Genomic DNA, 21,373 nt, shown 5'->3' on the forward strand with positions numbered 1-21,373 from the left:
GCGAGTCTTGTAGCATTATGTATTATTCGACCATTTCCCTTTGTAGCTTGATATGATTAGGTAGTCGGTGGATGCTTTTGTTGGTCTCTTGGGTAGACTATCCTTGAGGTTCAACTCTCCCTTTTTAAGTCATGTTGTTTTCAAGGGCTATATGACCTAGCTACTAGAGAGATTTTCATATGATTTTCCACTACAAGGATTGGACTCTTTTGACAGACTGATTTCAAATGTCCAAAAGGTGTCAAGACAATATGGATTCTATCATGCTTCTCTATATAGATAACCTTTGTATGTTGTAGAAGACATGTTGGCCTTTTTTGATCTCATTGGCGGCTTAGTTGGGTGAGCTTATTCAAAGCTTTCAGCTGCGGTCTTATCAACAAGCTAAGCTATGGAATTTGAGTGACGGTCTTTGAGATGGTTCTTGTCAGACTCATAAATTCTTCCGAGCCTTGTATGCATCTCCAATGTGGGAGAATGTGGTGAGATTGCAAGATGCAGAAAGTCACATGATCATAGATTCCCAATCAATTTTAAGTATATGTCGGAAATACTTTGCAAACCTTTTGGGTTCACGACAGATATCTTCTTCGTAGATTGCTGAAGCACGTATATCCTTTTATGTGTTGGTTGAAGATTAGGTTCCCCATGATATGCAAGACTTCTTGGAAGCTAATATCCGTGAGGTTGAAGTTATGGATGTCTTGTTGCATCTGCCAAAATGATAAAAGCCTAGGATGGGATGGTATCACCGATGAATTCTTTGGCACCTATGCATCTCTTTTGGCAAAACTTCTAGCTGCCATGTGCCAAAAGGTTTGGGCTTCGGGCAATATGCTTTTATCGTTGAAAGAATGGCTGATTTAAATTGATTCCCAAAGTCCCCTCCGTGTCCAAACTTACGCAGTGGAGACCAACTTCATTGATGGACTCTATGTATAAGATCTTTGCGTAGGTGTTGGCAAACCATCTCCATAAGCACTTCCTTGATCTTGTTCATCCTCACCAATATGGGTATATTAAGGGCATAAACATTCTTCATAATATTTTGAATGCACATATGGCTATAGACCATAGTAGCAAAGAAATGCCTTTCTTTGAGTTCGAAACTTATGAAACGCTTCTTGAAGTAATAAATGTTTATGAAAACCAGAAATGTGAGCGTTTTTTTTGGGGTGGGAGACCCAAAAGCATGGTTTTTTTTGACAAAAAGTGTTGGGCAATGTTAAACATGATGATGATGATGATGAGTAACTCGTGAGGGCTCAAGATTTTGGATGAAAGACTTGCTTTTTTGGGATTTTGTTTAGTTATTGAACTCTGTCAATCTAGTATCCATTCTTGTCTTGAGAGTTGATTAGTATATGACTTTAGTCTCATTTATGAGTTATTTATGATATATTGTGATTCATTCTGGATTTTGACGTTTTGTTAGTTTGTTTTGAAATGAGAATCATGATGTTGCAACTTGACTCAATCCATATTGTACATGGGCTATTTACATGTTTATTTCAATTTTCTTTATGTGATATGTATGAGTCATAATGTTCGAGGTTTGAACCATAGTATAGATTAACTTTGACATAAGTCAATGACGGATCATGGATATGTAATGTATTATTGTCAACTTTGACTCTCATGTATTATCATTTAAGCTTGATTGGCCTTCATTTGTTTAAGATGTCGGTACATTAGCACTACGCTTGATACCTTAGACTGCTGCCTAGTGCCTAATGATGTAGGCCATGTCGTTTGCTCACACATTGTCTCAACATTGTTGTCCTAGCATCACCCTCTCTCTCTCTCCCCCTCCTCGACAACATTGTACTCTCTCCCCCCTCACCTTCCATATACTTGCCTTCATCTCACCTCAATATCTGTAATATCCATATAGAAACATTAGAAACATGTATTGTATCATAGTAACATGGGATGGTTTTTGGGAATGGGAATAGGGATGGGGACGCAAGAAGGAATTGCCATCTCTCATCACCATAAGAGTGGACTCTAGCATGGAGACGAGTATGGGACAGTATGGGGATGGGATGGAGTTGGGACAAAAAGCTATAAAATGGCTATCCCATGTTACTATGTTTTGTTTGTTTCTTTCTAGAGGGGGTACAATAAGAAACACATGTTTACTTATAAAGGGATTTTAAATAGTTTTAAAATTGGGAAAAGAGGTTTTGAACCTCTAATGGAACTTTTTAAAAACAAAAATTGTCCAACTGAGCACAAGTCATAATAAATGAAAGTTCCATTAAGCATAACACATTACATATATGATTCACTTATGCTAAAGTTTAGTCTTTAGGCAAGTTGTACTACGATTCAGACCTTAGACATCATGATTCATACATATCACAAAAAGAAAATTGAAATAAACACGTTACATGGCCCATGTGAATGTAAAATATGTCAAATTGCAAGATAACGATTCTCATTTCAAAACAAAATGATAAAATGTATTATGATACATCATACATAACTCCTAAATGAGATCTCATCTATTAGGTATATAGGTGCATGGGTTCAAGCGAGAGACTTCCTTGATGCATCAACCAAAGTTTGGCTGGTTTTAAAATCGTGGATCTAGGATTGACTTCTAGGTTCATGATGGGCTCTTACTTGATAGAGAGCGGGATTAGTCCTAGTCCGAGCTCACATGAGGGGACACTTTGGTAGTCTTGGCCAAAGACAGGGAATCCATGTTCACGTATGCTCATAGCATTTTTGGTAGGATGGTCATGGATGCGATTGCGAGGCATTGTTGATAGAAATAGAGGGTTGTTATGATGATTCTTCTCTATTTTTAGGTTTTGGTACAATCGGCATTGATATCAAGTTCTCTACAAGGCACGTTGGTGGTGTCTTGATCACCCACTACTTGGATATCCATGGTTCTAGTTTGGGGGTCTTTGTTGTATGGACTATGATGAGTCATTATCCTTGTATTGTATCAGATCACCCATGATCTGAGACAAGGTGTTAGCAATATAGTTAGCTTATGAGTGAGTTTGGGTATGTGCAATAGTGGGCCTAGTTTTATAGTGTTTTTTAGGCATTTTTAATTTGTCATTATAATGGTGATTTGGGCATTTATTGGTGGTCCATCATTAAATGTTGGCCAACATTATTGATGTATTTGTTGCCTATTTATTTGGCTCCCTCCTCCACAGTCTATTCATTCATTGCCCGCAGATTCCAGTGCATGCCTTGTTGGAGAGAGGAAGCTAGTGCTAGTGCTCATGTAGCGAGTAACTAACTATTGTACGCGATTGTCTCGTGTCTGTTATATAGATTCCATTTCCTGAGCATATCTTTGAGTTCTTCTTTGCAGTGTTCTTGTATTTTCTCTTTTCTCTCTCTTCTGTCTTGTATTCAGCAGCTTATTTCGGCATTCTTCTATGCTTCCATTGTTGTATCCATGATTTTTCCATATGGCAATCATATGTCATAGGCAAACGGGTATGAAAGTATGATTAGAGTATGATTTAGGCCTTGGGGCTAAATCATAGGTTGCCCTAATTTGAATTTTAAAAACCAATAAATACGTATAAGATAACAAGCTGAATAAAAAATTAGAATTTCAAGTCTTTATGGATTGAAGCAAGCTCCAAGGGAATAGTGACATAGTTTTCGTGTTTTACATGTGCTCAGGTCCATTCATTGCTTACATTTTTTGTGACTCATTCTCTTAATCATTATATCCAAATATTGATTGGACAATATGGTGTGAACCTTTAGTCTTTTCCAATCTCATTATGTATATTAAGCCTTCTCATGAACAAAAAACTCTTAAATATTAGAGTAATAGGTCCCTAGGGGAGTACAAATATTGACAAAGCCTTGCCAGCTTCTTGAGTGAGCCTTTAATAGTTGCTCCACCTTTTCTAGCGACCCCAAGTGCTTCAATAATAGCTTTAGATTCTACAAAATAGTCACTACCAATAAGGCATTCAATGATCAAAACACAACATTGATTTGCCAAAGAAAATTCAGACTTTGATTTTCAGTCATTTAACCCAAGACAATTAAAGCACTAATGGTAGGCGGTTGCCATATGATGCTGTCTACAGGCATGTGAGACCCCCTTTTTTATAAAATTGTCAAGTTTTTGTGCCTTTCTTAGTCATTTCTGCCCATGAAAGTGGTCAAGTCTGAAATAGGATATCATACGTTTTTCATATGCTTGCATCAAGAATCATACGCGTATGATTAAAACTATGGTTGCATCCACTTCTGGTAATGTGGTACAAGAACATGACAAAGGGAACAAGGTACAATCTAAAACTTACAATAAATTGAAAGTTTGCACCTTAGATGTGAGTTACATTAGGAGTTTTGCCTAGTGAATAGCTTTTCAATGCCAAGCATTGCTTTTGTGATTTAAACAAGCATCCTCATTACTGAATTCACCTTTTCTCCTCTCTTCTTGGCAAGCTTTTCCTTGATTCTTGGTTATTGTGATCAGTTTGATGTCGTTCACACACACACACACACACACACATACATGGAGCTATGGAGAATGTAACTATAGCATGTATGGAGATCATGTGCAATAGCCTTTTTTCTTCTATTTGCTTTCGGAATCAATTGGGCAGCTCCATGACTCTGTTAGGTGCACGTATCGCTGCTCTTTTTGATCTAGATTATATCAAAGAAGATTGTAACAACACAATGGGTTGAGATACTCTCTTCTCCTTTGAGATCTTGAGACTTGTGTAACTTTTTGTATAACTTTGTTTCTAGAAAGTGATGTTTTCACAGTGTGAGAGAAAAGAGCGTAGAGATTGCATTGAAATTATGCAAGATACTCGCCAAGGCAAATGCTTGTGAAATGGATTCAAATTTTGGCTATCATTTTTAGGGTTTGATAGGTGAAGTGTTCATGTGTATTTTTGAAAGACTCTACATTGAGGCTAACATTGAAGGTGACAAGGACATTGTGCACTTATGGATAAGCTATGCCTTGAGAAATTATCGAAATGTAAATGCCCTAAACAACGTAGTATACTTAACAATTATAATATTCATTTGTTTTCAAGAGTTAATATTTCAAGAAATGGAGAAAAAAATACTTAAAGTTAAATATGACAATTAGTAAAAAAAATTACAACCATGGAAATGTAAAAGTAATGGAGACAAGATCAAGGGTTGAAGATGGGCAATCCTCCTCGAAGGAATACATTTAAAGTCAATCTAAGTCTTTCAGGGAAGAGCTTAGTTACAATCAATCAGAGAGTGAGGAGAAATAGTTATTACTCTCATAAGATCATGCAAAGATGTATATGCACACATGCATCACTTAGTATACAATAAAAACAATGGATTTCTTTACAAGATGAGAATAAAAGAGGAAAAATCAGGCTTTCTCCATTGATGAAGAGGAATACATTGATATGACTTGCTTCTTGTGCTTGAAATGGAAGAGAAGCTTGAGAAGGAGGGATTGCAATGAGTTTACAGGTCAGTTGTTCTATAAAACAACAACAAAAGAATAGATAATATGGAGGTACTTGATGATGAATGAGTGAAGGATGATAATGGAGATGCATAGCATCAACTTTAGGCTATCTTCAATTGTTGTACAAGAGTTTACAGCCAAGAAAATTGACGTAGATTGAGAGAAAAAGAGCTCTCTTTATAGGAAAAAGAGAAAGGTTAGTGTAAAAAGGCAAATCGAAGTAGCACAAGACTAGTGTCTAGCCACATGTTATGAGTTGCGACACTTGGAAGCTTGGGAGTACATTATAAAAATAGTGTCGAAATTTTCATATGAGTTTTGTATAGAAAGGTAAGTGTATTTTAATCTTTTAGCCTACACATGCATATTGTACAAATATTTCATGATCATGCCATCTTGCTGATTGTAAGTGTTTGTTTTGGTGGATCTAGCCTACACTTTAAGGCATTAATCCTTTTTGTTGCAAGCTTGAACTTGATGTGGTTGAGTTCCAATCACAAGCGCCCAATGGGGTCATATAGATGGAAGTGTAAATAAGCTTTTCTCTGACCCACTGTGTGGGCCCACCATAGCTTGTGACCACTCATCACTAGCCAACCCTAATGCACTTTTTTCCATATCTAGTAAGTGCAAAGGAAACAAATTTATTAAACAATTAAATATGCAAAATAATAAAAAGGGTACAATTTGTTTTTTTGTTGTGTTATGACATGAAAGTAAAGCCATTTGTAACTAACTTGAAGCATACATGAGTAATCTAAAGAAATGCCAAAAGGGGTATTGAGCTTTGGGGCCATCAAGTATCATGTGGTACAAGAGCACTCTAGCTAGTTGTGTGCGGGTTTTTCTTCATGAATTTGCTATTATGCTTTGTTAAGTGTTAGTTAAAATGTGTGTTGCTGCACTTTGGGTTCCTGAAGGCCAGGTTCCTGGTTGATGTAGGGATATCACCATCTTTGTGAAGAAGGTGAGTTTGTGGTTGTCCCAAGGAGCAACCAATACATGTTGACTTGCTGTAATTCAAAAAGGTCTTTACTCATTGAAAACAGTACACTGGCACACCTCTTGACGGAATTGCTTTGCCTCTTCTCGTGTAAGAAAGAGCAGACCATCATCACACGACAATGGTAATAGGAGTGAGGAACATGAATCCCCTCTTGAAAGGCACTCAACACATCATTTTGAGTCACCAAATTCTGAAAATGCTTCAAAATAGCAAGCAATGAATGTGACTGGTGATCATGCAACTCAGTGACATGCAACCCTAGGAGTACATGGGAAGCACATACAATGTTTGAAAAGCTTCCACGATCTTATTTGTGCTAGCTTATCATTGAGAAGTACTGTTTCTTCGAACATTATTCATTAACTAGGTGGCAGAGGATTCCACAAGAATCTGATATGCATCCTCTGAAGAGAGAGTTTTCTTCTAGGCTTGACATTTACGAACTTTCCTTGAATGTAGTAAACTAGGGTAGGTGTTGGACTGCTAGGATCCTTCTCGTATCTGAAACTTTGAATCGTTTTATTGGGTAAGTACTTGCAAAATGTTTTATATTGCATAGTTAACCATTTTATATATGATTTCTTGATTCTATACCATCTAGGTTGATGAGATTGCAGATATAGGCTCAGCTATTTGTGACCGTTTCAAAGAAAAGTCCGCGAGTTTCAAGAGGTGCTTGAAGTTGTCCATGACAGATGGTGTTCAAAGAGTTTATGGCATTGAATATCGACCGATCAAAGAACTCATGGTTCTCCTTCCTGCAGGGTTTAAGGTGAGCAGATTGGAAATGCATGTTGCTTTTTCTTCACTCATATGTGTTTACAATGATTGCAATTCATAACCTCATACTCATGTTAATCTAATAGCTTTTGGAGTGCCCTTTGTTCTTTAATTGAGAGTCAAGTCTCACTCATTATAATGTTTTACAGTTGATTATGTGGCTGGACACTTTTTAAAAAGCTGTTATTGCTTCTGAAATCTATAACTTGCAAAACCAGTGGTAGTTTAGAAAGCATTCAAAACATTAGATTGCTCTTGGATCCGGTTAGCAAGGTTCTGTTAGTGTAATAATGGTTTCTTTGGGGTTGATCGTTGGGACAGTCAAGTCAGTTATGACAAGTGAATCTTAAAGGGAATAACAATCACAAAAGTCTAGTTTCAAAACTTTTTTGTAGGCGGTACAAAACTTATCATGGATTGGGATAACCTGTAAGACCTATGTCCAATGTATACAGTTCCATACGTCAGTGTGTGTGAATGTGCGCATAAGCACATTAGTGTCTAAATCAATGCCATTCTTAAGAAAACCTGAATTTGCATGTGTCAATTCAATGTGCCTTGCTATAGTTGTCTCCAGTTGCTTTCGAAAAAAGGAGCCTCTACTCTTGAGGTGTGTGATCGGTGAGCATTTGCCATTGTTTGCATTCGCAAAGTATGCCATCTGCTGCAGTAGATATATCATTGACAATCAGATTTGTTCTCCGTCAGAGTCAATGGAGGCAAAGGAGGTCTGACAGCCTTTAGTGCATTTGCATTTCTCTTTCCAGCTTTGTGAGTTAGTAGTAGCTGTGTTCACACTTCTGGGGCTGAGTGCACTTCTTTTTTGACATGTGCTAGGTTGGGTGACAGTTTAGTCAGGTCTTTTGCCAGCATTTATGTCCAGCTGAGAGGTCGGCCAGCATTTTCGCATTGCTAGGCAGTTCTGCCTGTTCGCAGCTATTTATAGCCGCTGCCTGTGTTAGCAAATTAAGTCAGCTCATGAGTGAGTTTGTAGATGTGTATTTGTGGGCTGAGCACATGATATTATTTGAGACATTTTTTTGGTGCCTACTTTGGGTGGTTTCTGGGATTTTTTGTCTGGCCAACTTTATTTTTAGGCCATCATGATGCATTTTAGGCATTTTTTTTGCCTATTTATTTTGGGCTCCCTCTTCCACAGTCATTCATTCATTGGAAGCCTTTCACTGCAGGTCCTAGTGGATAGAGGGAGCTGGTGCCAATGCCCACACAGCTGATGACTCATTGTTGTATGTGATTGTCTCATGCTTGGTGTATGGACTCCATTTCCTAAGCATATCTCTAAGTTCTCTCTTTGTAGTGTTCCTTTGTTCTTGTGTTTTCTCTTTTCTCTCTCCTCTTGTGTTATCCAGTCTTTTACAAGAGCCTTCTATGCTTCCATTGCTGCACCCACTTTTGACATGGTATTAGACATTCATGTTAGGTCCTGGAGTGCTATGTTTGCCAGCTGCTGTTTCTGGTATTTGTCCGTTGGCTGCTACACGAGCAACCAATTTCTGCTCCAAATCAGCCTGTTCCAGCCATTTGAACCTTGCGTTTTCGGATCTACAGCTGGCATTTTCTAGTTAGCTGTCTGCATTTTCTATTTTGTGCATTGTTTTATTCAATGACTGCTGCATTTAATGCTCGTACTGATTGCGTTTTTCTGTCCGACATTTGTGTTTTCAGAATTTTTTCTCTCCTGCAATTGTTTCTTCAGGCTCTATTGGGCTATTTTTGACGAGATTTACTTTGCTGCAACATGCATTTTATGATCAGCCATCTTTACATTGTGTAGGGACTTCTGCAAGTAGAGTTTGTGTTGTGCTCTGATTTTACTCTCTCTTTGATTCTCTTCTTTTCTCTATGTTCTCCTATCCTTTCGAAATGGTATCTCTGTGCTACTCTACTAATGATAAACTTTATGATTATCTCACATGGAGTGTTGTCATAAAAGTATGGTTTGTGTAGAATTATGGGGTTTGGAGCTATTGGGTAGTCCCAACCTCCCACTTCTCTTCCATATGATTGGGACTTTGTGAACCATGAGGAAGTCCTGCTTACATGGGATTACAATGATGCCCGAGTGTATTTTGCTATTCTCCGATGCATTTCTAAAGAGGTTCAACCAGTCACCTCTTGCAATCAAACTTCAACGGTGTGGGAGAAGCTTCAAATGTTGTATGAGACTCCATCAACTATGCGTGCAGTGATCCTCTATGGATAGCTCCAACATATGAAGTTTGAGCCTAAAGATATTGTTTAGTGTTTTTTGCTTTGTGTTACACAGGCACAAGATTAGCTTTGGCACATGCAATTTGTTCGTCCGAAGGCTCATCTTGTGGGGACTATGCTCTATAAGCTCCCTCAAGAGTTAAATTGTGTAGCCAATACTTTGTGGACCCAAGCATCATTAACACTAGTTAGTTTGACTTATATTTCCTCGATGTTGCTTGAATAATTGAGATTATAGTGGAGGTTTCTACCTCGACATGGTGGCTATGATGAGGCGTATCCAACTTCAAAGAGGGGTGGCAGGAAAAAGAAGTTGAAGGTCGAGTGCAATCATTGTGGTAAAAAGGGACACTTGCCCACGGGCTACAAGGAGTTAGTAGCTTCCAGGAAGAAGAAGAAGAAGAGGAAGAAGTAGGATATGGACTCTTTCGACGAGTCATCCTTATCCTCCTCCGACTCTGACATGGATCCTCTGGCCAAGGTGAAGGTCAAGGTGCGGAAAGGGTTCTCTTTTTTAGAGAAGGGGCAAAGGCTAGCTACCTTCCCTTTTGGTGCTTTCTAGTATTGATGATGCAGTCATTCCTTAGGATTCTTTGATGCGAGAAAGAGAGAGTTTGAGAGGGTGGTGAGGTAGGGCCAATTTGTCTCATCTATACAAGTATACATGTGTAGAGGATTCAACGAGGAACTTTCCATTCAAATTGACTATAGTATGGTAAGTTTGAAATCCTAGAGTTGGGATTGATATCTAGGTCCATGATGAGCGTTTCTTGATAGAGAGCAGATTGACTCCTAGTCAGAGCACACATTAGGGTACACTCTGGTATGGAAGAAGTTAGTGGCTTTGAGGAAGGAGGAGGAGAAGAAGAAGTAGAATATGAACTCTTTTGAGGAGTCATTCTCATTCTCCTTCGACTTCGACTCAAATCCTTTGGCCAAGGTGAAGGCCAAGGCAAAGAAGAGATTCTTTTTTTCAAAGAAGAGGAAGGGGCTAGCTACCCCTACCTTTGGTGCTTTCTAGTATTGGTGATGCGGTTATCCCTCACGACTCTCCACTACCAGAGAGGGAGTTTGAGAGGGTGGCGAGGTAGGACTGGTGAGCCTTATCTATACGGATCTACATGTTAAAAGGATCTAGAGAGAGGCTTTTCTTTTGCATTGATTGAAGTCTGGCAAGTTGGAAATCACAGAGTTGGGATTGACATCTAGGTCCATGATGAGATGTTTCTTGACAGAAAGTAGGATTGGCTTCTAGTTGGAGCTCAGATTAGGGGATACTTTGGTGGTCTTAGGGAATTCGTGGCATAGTTTAGGAAAACGGGGAAACGGAAACGGAAATGTCAAATTTTGAGGAGGGGGAAATAGAAACACCATTGGTGGTTTTGGGAAATTTGTGGCATAGTTTAGGAAAGTGGGGAAACGGAAACACCATGTCATCAGGTCGAGCGCCTGGGGGGTGAGGGGAGGGGATAGGCTTAGAGTCTAGGTGCTTAGAAGCTAAAACTTAGAATACAAGTTTTATACTTAAAATCAAAGCTTTCTCATTTCCAAGCTTTAAAAGAGTTCTATAAAAGGCGTAACCTCAAAGGAGCTTTGAGCTTTCTGATGCATACAAGTATTTTGGCATATAATTAATATGCTGATAACTCCCTATTCCTCATCCATGTCATAGTGTTCAATTGTAATGTAGGCAAATCCTCTTCATTCTCATCCTTCTTATTAAGGAAGACAATTGAAACAAATAGAAACGACTCTAAGTTCAATCATTTTAAATAATTAAACATTAAATATTTAACAATTTAAGCTTGCTTAATGAAATATTTAATATTTAAATATTAAATATTTAACGTTACGAGTTTTAAAGAAAAGGCTACATTAAAACATTGGGCATTTAAGAATAAAACATTAATAACACTTAAAGAACATGACAATTAAAAAGCACAATGAACATGAGATTAATAATGCTTTAAACGCTAGGTTTAAATCGTAAAGAACACGACGATTACTAATGCTGTGTTGAATGAGCGTTAAAAACATGACTATTAATAATCTTATGTTCAAAGCATAAAGAATATACTACGTTTTGCTGAAAACATTTCGTGCTTGTTGGGAAACGAGACGAATCGAAACGTTTCCCCAAGGGGAAACGCCATGTGGCAGCTGTTTCTCCAAAGGGAAAACATTTTGGACAAGGAAACGCGTTTTGCGTCGTCCTCCATACATTTCAGCGTTTCGGATCCTATAAAGGAGTGTTTCGGGGTGTTTCCCGTTCTACGATTCATGGGCACGTATGTTGAGAGGCATTGCTGATAGGATGGGCATGTATGCTATTGCAAGGCATTGTTGACAGACATAGAGAGTTGCTATTATTTTTCTTTGTTTTCGGAAGTTGTTATAATCGATATTGACATTAGATTCTCTTTGAGGCACCTTGGTGGTGGGATGGCCACTCACTACTGGGTATCCATGGTTCTATTTTGATGGTCATTGTTGTATAATGAGTCATCATCATTGTATATTGTATTGTACCAGATCACCCATAATCTGAGAGAGGGTGTTATTAGATTAGTTAGCTCATGAGTGAACTTGTGTATGTGTATTTGTGGGTTGGGCACATGAGATTATTTTAGGCATTTTTTGGGAGCCTATTTTTGTGGTTTTTGGTATTTTTTGATCGCCCAACTTTATTTTCAGGCCATCACGACGATGGTTGATGCAATGCATTTTAGGCTTTTTTTTTTGGCTATTTATTTTGGGCTCCCTTCTCCACATTCATTCATTCATTCATCTGCAGCCTTTCATTGGAGGTCGTGGTCGAGAGAGATAGCCAGTGTTGGTGCCCACACAGTTGGTGACTCACTATTGTATGTGATTGCCTCATGTTTGGTATATGGATTCCATTTTCGGAGCATATCTTTGAGTTTTCTCTTTGCAACGTTCCTCTTTTCTTATGTTTTCTCTTTTCTCTCTCTTCTCTCTTGTGTTGTGCAGTCTTTTACAATAGTCTTCTCTGCTTCCATTGTTGCACCAAGTTTTGATAGCTTGATCAGCTTGCACACCATCTCATTAGTCACCTTCACTCCCTTTGTTTCCATCCTGTTGTCCGTCATTGTTTTGCTTGTTTTGATGTCCTCACTGAGACCTACTAGTTGCATATAGGGTCTTATTAGGCTAGTCTTGTATTCAGCAGTCATTTTGGGATCAATGCAATCCCGTTTCTTCATTCTCTGTGTTCATGATTCTCTTCTGTTGTGTGCTCTCGTATGGCATCATTGCCAAAAGAGAGGAATTGGAGCAGCCTCGAGGAGGAGACTGCACTAAATTGCTAATTTGAGGCAAGGTTTGGTGCGTTTATAGTTGCTACCAATAGGGGGAAATCAAATGCAACGTTTTTTTGTTTTTTGTGAGTTGGGTATGCACAACAAGTTGTGCAAGGACTATCATAGGGCCAAATCCTTACACCCTTGGTTTCATTAGACAAGTCCACTTATATCCACTTGCTTCAGTTGATAGTTTTTAAAAGAGGGGGAAGGCACCAAGTATCCCATTGAGGGGCCTAGGTAGTTCAAGACTTGGGAGGGGATGTTCCTATCCCATCGGGTTCTTGCAAAAGGAGTACCATGCCCACCTTGCGTATCAACTCATACAAAATGTAAGGTTCTTCATGTTGTTCTTGGTTGCTTCAGTCCCAAAGAATCTTCGATGGTTGGCTACTACCTTTCTTCAGCCTTTGTAACAGTTTTCTTTTTCCCTTCCTAGAACATCCATCTTCCAAAATGCAATAGTTTGTGTGTGTGCGCGCGTGTGTGTGTGTGTGTGTGTGTGTGTGTGTGTGTGTGTGTGTGAAACCGGTATATGACTCACATAAAGCGGTAGTTCCTTCAATTAACACCTGGTCTTTACACACACACACACACACATAAGCAGAGACTTCACTTCCTTGCTCGACACCAGATTGGCCCCGAATATCGGCGCTCCTCTCGGTATTTTTTTATCAATTAAAAGAAGGAAAATTACAAAATTGATAATGAAACCGGTCTATGACTCACATAAAGCGGTAGTTTCTTCAATTAACACCTGGTCTTTTCACACACACACACACACACACACACACAAGTAGAGACCTCACTCCCTCGCTCAACACCAGATTGGCCCCGAAGACCGGCGCCCCTCTCGGTACTTCTTTATCAATTAAAAGAAGGAAAATTACAAAAATGATAATGTTCCAAAATACATAACTTGTATTTTGGAACATTATCTTTTTTGGTTTTCATCTCTTTTGAGTAAATTCTAGCTGCATAAGAATAGTACAATATGTCCAGATCAACATCCCTTTTAGGAAAGCATTTTCTGTGACCAAAACTCAATGATTCCTGTGTAGAATTGCAGTCTGCAGATCTCTAAATTCACTATTCTTACTGTCCAGCATGTCCAGAGTTCACTGTTCTTATTGTTCAGCATGTGGCCAAAACTCAATGATTCGTGTCACGAGGACGTGAAAATTTGATGCTTTGCTTATATTTAATTGATATTTGATTAAAGGATTAATCAAATGTGCAATTAAAAGATGCACATGTGTTGCACATGTGAGGTGCAAGCTACTTTTTTACAGTTGAAAGGCCCAAGGACCCTGTGAAAAAGATGGGTGTCAAAGGCAAAAGCTGTAACAAGTTACACTTGTTAGATTCTAGGTGAATTTTGGTGTCAGTTTACCCTTAGGACCATTAATTGGCCATTAAGTGTCAATGGTAACACTAGGGACTAGGCATTAATTAATGGATTAATGCTTGTCCAAGGGTCAATCAATGCATGGGACCACTTTGGGTTGCAAATGGCCTAGCCAATTAATTTTTGGATAGGCAAGGTCAATTTTTTGGGCATGGATTAAGGGCTGAATTAATTTTCATTAAATGGCTGGAAATTGCTGAAAATGAATTAAGAAAGCTGCCACTTGGCAAAACTTTCCCATGCAAGTGGGGGAAATGCTAAATAGGGCTGAAGGGAGAGGGAAATCTTGTTTTTTCATTTTGGAGCTGTTGGAAAGAGGTGTTGGACTGTTGCTGCCAGCTTTTGGGGCCATTTCCCAACCATTGGAGACCATTTTGGTGATGGAGATTGCATATTCTTGACCTTGGGAAGCTAGCAATTGCTGCTGACGCACTTTCTCCTGAAGATCACAGTCTCTGATGCTCCTATTGTTGTTGGTGCATCTGTTTGGGGCTGGTACAACAGGGCAGCTGATTTTGATCAGTTCTTCGCGACAAATCTGAAAAATTTCTCTCTCTACAGCATTCTCTCATCTCCTTCAGGCTATGCTCAGCCATTCTCAACAATTCTTAGCCATTCGGAGGATATCTCAGCCATTTTTGGTGGGTTGATCTGTAATTTCTGCAGTAAATCACAATTTACAGCAGAAATTAGGGTTTAGCAGCCACCTGGGGATCCGTGCCAAAGATTGAAGGCTCAAGGGACTGAAATTAGCAGCTGATAATTGAAGATTATCAAGTGATTTTAGGAGCCAACCCATCCCGAATTGATTTGGGGCAGCATTTGGCCAGCCAAGGGTCAAATTGGAGAAGAAGTCCTAGGTGAATCAAGGGGCAAATGACCCAAAAGGCTTGCTGGACATTTATGATAGGAAGAGCAATTGGTTAGCAGGAGAAGATTGAAGAATCTCAAGTTGTACTCCTTCCAATTGAATGAAAGCTAAAGAAATACCGCAAGGGATATCAATTTTGGGGCCAACAGGGTGTCTACTGTCCAAGAATGTTATGGTAAAGTGTGTATTTCATTTTATGTGCATTTATTTATTGTTGTAATTAACTCTTAAATCAGGTTATCACCACCCATTCCAAGAAGGAAGACTGGTTTCAATTCGTGTGCAGAATTATGGCGTGATTGGATGTTTGTGATTCTTGATGATTTTGATAAAAGGTCAGCTAACTAGATATATCATTAGATGGTGGAGGCCAAGAGATGGGTCACGGATAAGGCTAATAAAGTACAACATACTCAAGATAGCAAAAAGAAGTGGTAGGATAGATTCATGCAACTCTTGAAATCTAAGGTTTCGTATCAAGGAAAAGTGTTTATGTGGAGGATACTTATTGGGGCTCTTCCTACTGGGAATGTGCTGCGTGCTCGTAAGATCTCTGTTGGTCGATGTGTATTTTGTACTACATGTGATGAGATAGTGCTTCATCTTTTTGTCTACTGTCCTGTTGCAAGACAGATTTGGAGTTTTTTTTCCCGTGTATGGTTCTCGTTGACTCAGCATCGGATATCAGCTGGTTCATGGATTATGGGAAAGATGACCTCCATGACCTCTTTGCGATCATATTATTCCTGCCTATTCCATTTCCTTAGATGGACTGCCTTGTGGCATATTTGGCGTACTCGGAATGCCTTCATTTTTGATTAAGTATCTGAAATTCATGGTCATGTGGCCCGAATTCGTGGTTTAGTGTTGTGGCAAATCTCCTCTATGGCTTATTGACATTGTTTCTCCTTGGTTGGATATTTTGTTATTTTAGTGTGACTTTTCTGTGTTAGAGTCTGTGTAGACTTTCCTTTATGTCTGTTACTTTTAATGTTGACTTGATGGTCTGATGTAAATATTTACTACTTAATTCAATTTTCTTCACGAGAGAGAGAGAGAGAGAGAGAGAGAGAGAGAGAGAGAGAGAGAGAGAGAGAGAGAGAGAGAGAGAGAGAGCTGTCCGCCCGCTGTCGTGGTAGACTTTCATTTGTGTCTATTTTTTTCTTTGCTGACCTGATGGTCTGATGTAGATATTTACTAATTGGATCTTGAAAAGGCTTTTGATTATCTAGATTGGTCTTTGGTGGTAGAACTTATGCATGTTATGGGTTTCAGTCCATGCATGTTGTGTCTGATATACACAATCAGCATGGATGCCTCTTGGTAGGTCACGATAAATGGTGGGGTCACTGAGGCGTTCACTATTGCACGATCCGTCAGAGAGGGTGTCCCCTTGAGTCCCTTGTTCTTTGCCTTGGCGACCCATCTTGTGCTTTCTATGGTTTTTCACTTGGTGACAAGAGGACAGTTGGCTGGTCTCTCTCTTCCCTCTGGTGAACATTTTGTGGGCCAATCACTAGTGGATCACACATTTATGATTCTTAAAGCAGAACTAGCGAACCTCCACAGGGCATTGGATGCATGGAAACTAATTGGCCAAGCCTCTTTTCTTTGTATTAATGCAGCCAAATCCTGCCTCATGAAATGTATTAAACTGGATGTCTTTGCAATAGCAAGGGATGGTGATCCCCGGTGGGAATGATGTGCATCATTTGTGTTACCCCTTGCGTGTTAATGTTAAGCCCAAGCAATTGTTGCAATGGATTTCTTTGAAATTGGAGGTAAAGCTTTTGTACTAGAAATCTAGCCTTTCCATGTTTGCCTTAAAGTGGCATAGTCTATTATTCTTCCTATGCTCATATATTATTTGCCTCTTTTGCCTTGGATTGCCTCTACCTTGAGGGTTCTTTCTAGGCACATTCGCTTTATGCTATGGAGAAAGGACATTTTACATGCATGTATGTCTTGGATATCTTGGAGCTATGTTTGCACCTTGAAAAGCATGTGTGGTGGGGTGATTTTGGATGTATAGACCCATATGGTGGCCCTTTGTCGGTCACTCTTCACAGCAATGTGCATTGATTGTCATCCTTGGGTCTTTATAGTCTGCTTTTTTCTAGAAGACCGAGGTGTTGTACATGGTAACACCACTATACAGACATCATGGTGGCACATTCTTAATTCGCATACTCACTTTTCTACACCCTCCTCCATTTTGGTAAATCATTTGGTTTCTTTTTGGAGGCTCCTTCTTTTGAAGGTCCATCGGCATCCTCTAGAGGATTGTTTGGAGGCGAATTCCTTTTAGTTGGAATTGTTGGTGGTGTTGCAGCTGCTCTCTTGGGACGGGAAACAAGAGGACAAGCCCAAGTTCAATCGTATAGCATGTTCGGGTTTGTCTTTTATTGTGGATGCCACTTTGATAAGTCTTGAGGCCTTGATGTCTTTCCGTACGGCAAGGAGACTTTTCCGGATTCCTTGTGGATGCCGGGACTTATGGGGCCGGATTGAAAGGCTGATGCAGCCTATGAGGGTTTTTCTTGTACTTGACTTGGATTACCCTTGGCAAGATTGGGATCTTGCTAGTCGTCTTTGTCTTCAAAAGGCTAGAGCTAACCAAGTGTATCATTTGTTGGTTAAGGACAAGCATTGGCTGGTTACTAAAGCCAATGCGATTTGGGGCATGCATAAATCCAAGGCTTGGTGGAAAATGATAGTGATGGAAGGATGGTTGAACAAGACCCCATTCAAATGCAAGTTCTTTCTTTGGAGAGTGATAATTGGTTGGCTTCCCCTTGCTTTGGCCCTTTCTAAGCGCCGAATCTCAAATGGCAATTGCTTTTTATGTACAACCGGTGCAGAATCTTTGTGTCATAGATTTATTTCCTACGCTTTGGCTAGGAAAATTTGAACTCTTTTGACAAATATTTAGCAAGGGGTTGTTGGTCTATCGATGCTCCCTTTTGATTGGGTTTTTGGTAGGGCCAAATATCCCACCCTAGTGCAGTCACATATGAAGCTCTTGTTCCATTTTTTAAGATTTTGGGGCTGTTGGCATAATTGGATCACTCAGAATGCTTTTGTCTTTGACTGTGCCGTGGGCATCCAGGGACACATAGTCAAACTCAAGGGTCTTCTACACTGGCAATTAGATTGTGTAGAGCATGCTGATGTTCTCCCAAGGGAGGATCTAGGTCCTTGGCATACGGCAATCTCTGCTACTTCTTTGCCGTGACTTTTGTACTCCTTTTAGTCATTTGATCTTTTGTAAAGTGAGTTTATGCATAATGGCCTATAGCCATCTTGCATCTTGTAATCATGTAATCTTGTATTTTTTTTGTAATTAATGCAATTGCCTACACACACACACACACACACACACACACACACACACACACACACACACACACACATATATATATATATATATATATATATATAGAGAGAGAGAGAGAGAGAGAGAGAGAGAGAGAGAGAGAGAGAGAGAGAGAGAGAGAGAGAGAGAGAGAGAGAGAGAGAGAGAGAGAGAGAGTCATATTAATACAGAGAAATCTACTCTACTCTCCTGTACAGAGAATGATAAGCCTTGGGCTGGAATGGAATTGTGATCCCAAGGGGTAATATAACTAGATGGATATCCTGTTGGTGTGGAGGTAGCTCCCTGTGCCTTGCTGAATCGGATGGTTTCCCGGATTCATGATAGGTTCATGTACTGGAAATCTAAGAGCTGGCCTCTACATGTCAGACTAAAAGTTGCTCAATGCATTACGATCAGTATGATTTCGTTTTTTTTGCCATTGCTTCCTTGGACGTAGAAGTCCCTTTTGGAATTGGTTCAACCTATCAAATTCATGTTGTGGAAAAAGAAAGGCAATCGTTTGGGAAAGGTGTGGATTTTGTGGCAACATGTGACTACTCCTAAAAGGATGGGGGGTGCAGCTTTGTTGGATGTTAACTTGCATATGGCCGCTTTGAGGCTAACCGTTTTGTAGGCTCTATGTATACAGAGTCATCCTTGGTTAGATATTACTAAATTTTTCATAGAAAAGGGCATCTCTCATTGTAGCATGATTATTCATGCTTCTTGGTGTCATGTACTTAATTCCACAAGGCCTATTAAGGTCTCCTAGTCTTTTCTCCTTTCTCATTTGATTGCATCCTGGCAGGAGATGCTATGTTTTGCAGTTTGGTGTCCTCCTGATATTCGTAAGGAGAAGAATTCGCTGCAAGGAGAAGTACTTGCTTCCTCAAGGTTGTTGAATCAAAGTTGTTGAATTAGCCGCATAAAGATTTGCAACGAGACAAGTTTAATCGGATGGCTCAATTGGGGTTGCAGACAGTCCTTGATGGTGTTATTCCTGGGCAGTCCCGTCTTTATTCTTTCAGGTGCATTCGTCAGCACTTTAGGGTGTTCGTGGATATAGTGACATTTGGTCATCCATACAGGACAGTCTTTAGAGGTTCTCTCATTTGCCTACGTTACAACCATTGTATCCATGGCGTAATTGGATGTTTGTGCTTCCTGATGATTTTGAGAAAAGGTTAGCTAATTAGATATGTCATCAGATGGTGGAAGGCAAGAGACAGGTCATTGGAAAAGTTAATAAATTACGGTATCTTTGGGATAGTAAAAAGAAGTGGCAAGAAAGATTTATCCAGATTTGGAAGTCTATGGTTCTGTATCAGGGTAAAGTGTTCATGTGGAGGCTGCTTATTGGGGGTCTTCCAACTGGGGATGTGTTGCATGCTCGAAAGATCTGTGCTGGTCGTTGTGTATTTTGCACTACATGTGATGAGACATTGCTTCATCTCTTTGTCTCTTGCCCTGTTGCTCGACAGATCTGGAGTTTTATTTTCCGTGTGTGGTCCTCGGCGACTCAGTACCGCATACCAACTCGTTCGTGGATTATGGGAAATATGTCCTCTATGTCTTCTTTGCATTCAGTTTATTCCTGCCTTTTCCATTTCCTTAGATGGAAAGCCTTGTGGCATATTTGGTGTACTCGGAATGCCTTTATTTTTGATTCAGTATCGGACATCCATGGTCATGTGGCCCGTGTTCGTGGTTTAGTGCTATGGCAAATCTCTTGTATGATGTCAGCTGACCTAGTTCTTCTTGATATGTTGCTCCGTGGCTGGCTATTGTTCGCTCTACTCCAGCTATCCTTTCTGTGTGATTTATTAGTGCTGCTCATATCTTAGGTTGTTCTAATAGCTTGCTTGCTTCATTACAGTTGTTTCCATCCTGTTTGGTTGGCTTGAAGGATTGATGTAAATATCTCCATACATTAATATACTCTTGTTCACGAAAAAAGAAAGAGAGAGAGAGTCATATTAACATCCACAGGAGGCCGAACTCGACCTATGGGACTTAGATGCTTCCATTTACATTCCACTTTGGGTCATCGCCATATAGGCAAAAGTAAAATAAGAAGAAAAAGCAACATTTGAGATCCTAAAGAACTCTTATGACTCATAAGTGTTGCCACTACATTACAAATGATCCATTAGCCAAGAGAGAGAAGAACTAAAGACTTGTCCCTTTGTCAGGGGCTTTCACAAGGGATTCTCTAATGATAGCTTTTCCTCCTCTATAAATTGCCCACTTCCCTTCCTTCTTGGCTTCTCTAACTTTGCTAAGTTGCCCTGCTCTATTCTTGAGTTGGAGTGGGGTCAGTTCATCTAATATCCACACTAATGTCCCTACTAGTGACTTGGTTTGCTTCATGACCTTTATCTTTTCTTCCAAATCAAAATACCCAACTCTTGCTTGCTTCCCCTTCACTTCAATGAACATTGTATCTCCCAACTCCACAAATGGGACGACCTTTCCCAGTTGTTCCTTGAGTACATTTATGCTAAGAATATAATTTCCCTATTGTTCTCGTGGAAGTGTGTCTTTGTCCCACTCGAGAGGGAGGCCACCATGTTGAGAAACCCTTCCCCCGCAGTTTGCGTTTTTGCGTTTTGCGTTTAGGGTTTACAACCCCAAAAAGGGGTGCCACCCTAGACTGACTGTGCCTATTTATAGGCCACTCTCTCACTCATTCTTCATGGTTGATTCATTCAGTCCGTCACCTCTTCTCTCCAGCCTCTCCACTACCCTCACACCCCTTTAAGAGGACATTGTGGTTCGTGGTTCGTGGCTGTCTTCATCATCTTTCTTGTGCTACGGCACCCTTGTTCCCTTGTATCACATTCACTCCATGATTCAGAACTTCATTATTCCATTCATTAGAGTTTCTTCTCTCTTTTTTTCTCTTCTCCATGTTTGCCGAGTTCACTCTGT

The 21,373-nt window shown here is 39.8% G+C and overlaps 1 protein-coding gene across 4 annotated transcripts in view; it reads left to right on the top strand.

Moving 5' to 3' along the window:
- The window catches only part of RMI1 (recQ-mediated instability protein (DUF1767)), a 107,615-nt gene that overhangs the window by 18,333 nt on the left and 67,909 nt on the right, over window positions 1–21,373 (top strand). For all 4 annotated transcript variants that reach the window (XM_087677590.1, XM_087677589.1, XM_087677591.1 and 1 more), the window contains exon 2: window positions 7,075–7,245. In XM_087677590.1, coding sequence (XP_087533716.1) covers window positions 7,075–7,245 — 171 coding nt within the window. The remainder of the gene's footprint in view (window positions 1–7,074; window positions 7,246–21,373) is intronic.

This window comes from Lygodium microphyllum, chromosome 5 (genome assembly GCF_053477565.2).
Source record: "Lygodium microphyllum isolate KBCC chromosome 5, Lygodium_microphyllum_v1.1.10, whole genome shotgun sequence".
NCBI lineage: Eukaryota > Viridiplantae > Streptophyta > Polypodiopsida > Schizaeales > Lygodiaceae > Lygodium > Lygodium microphyllum.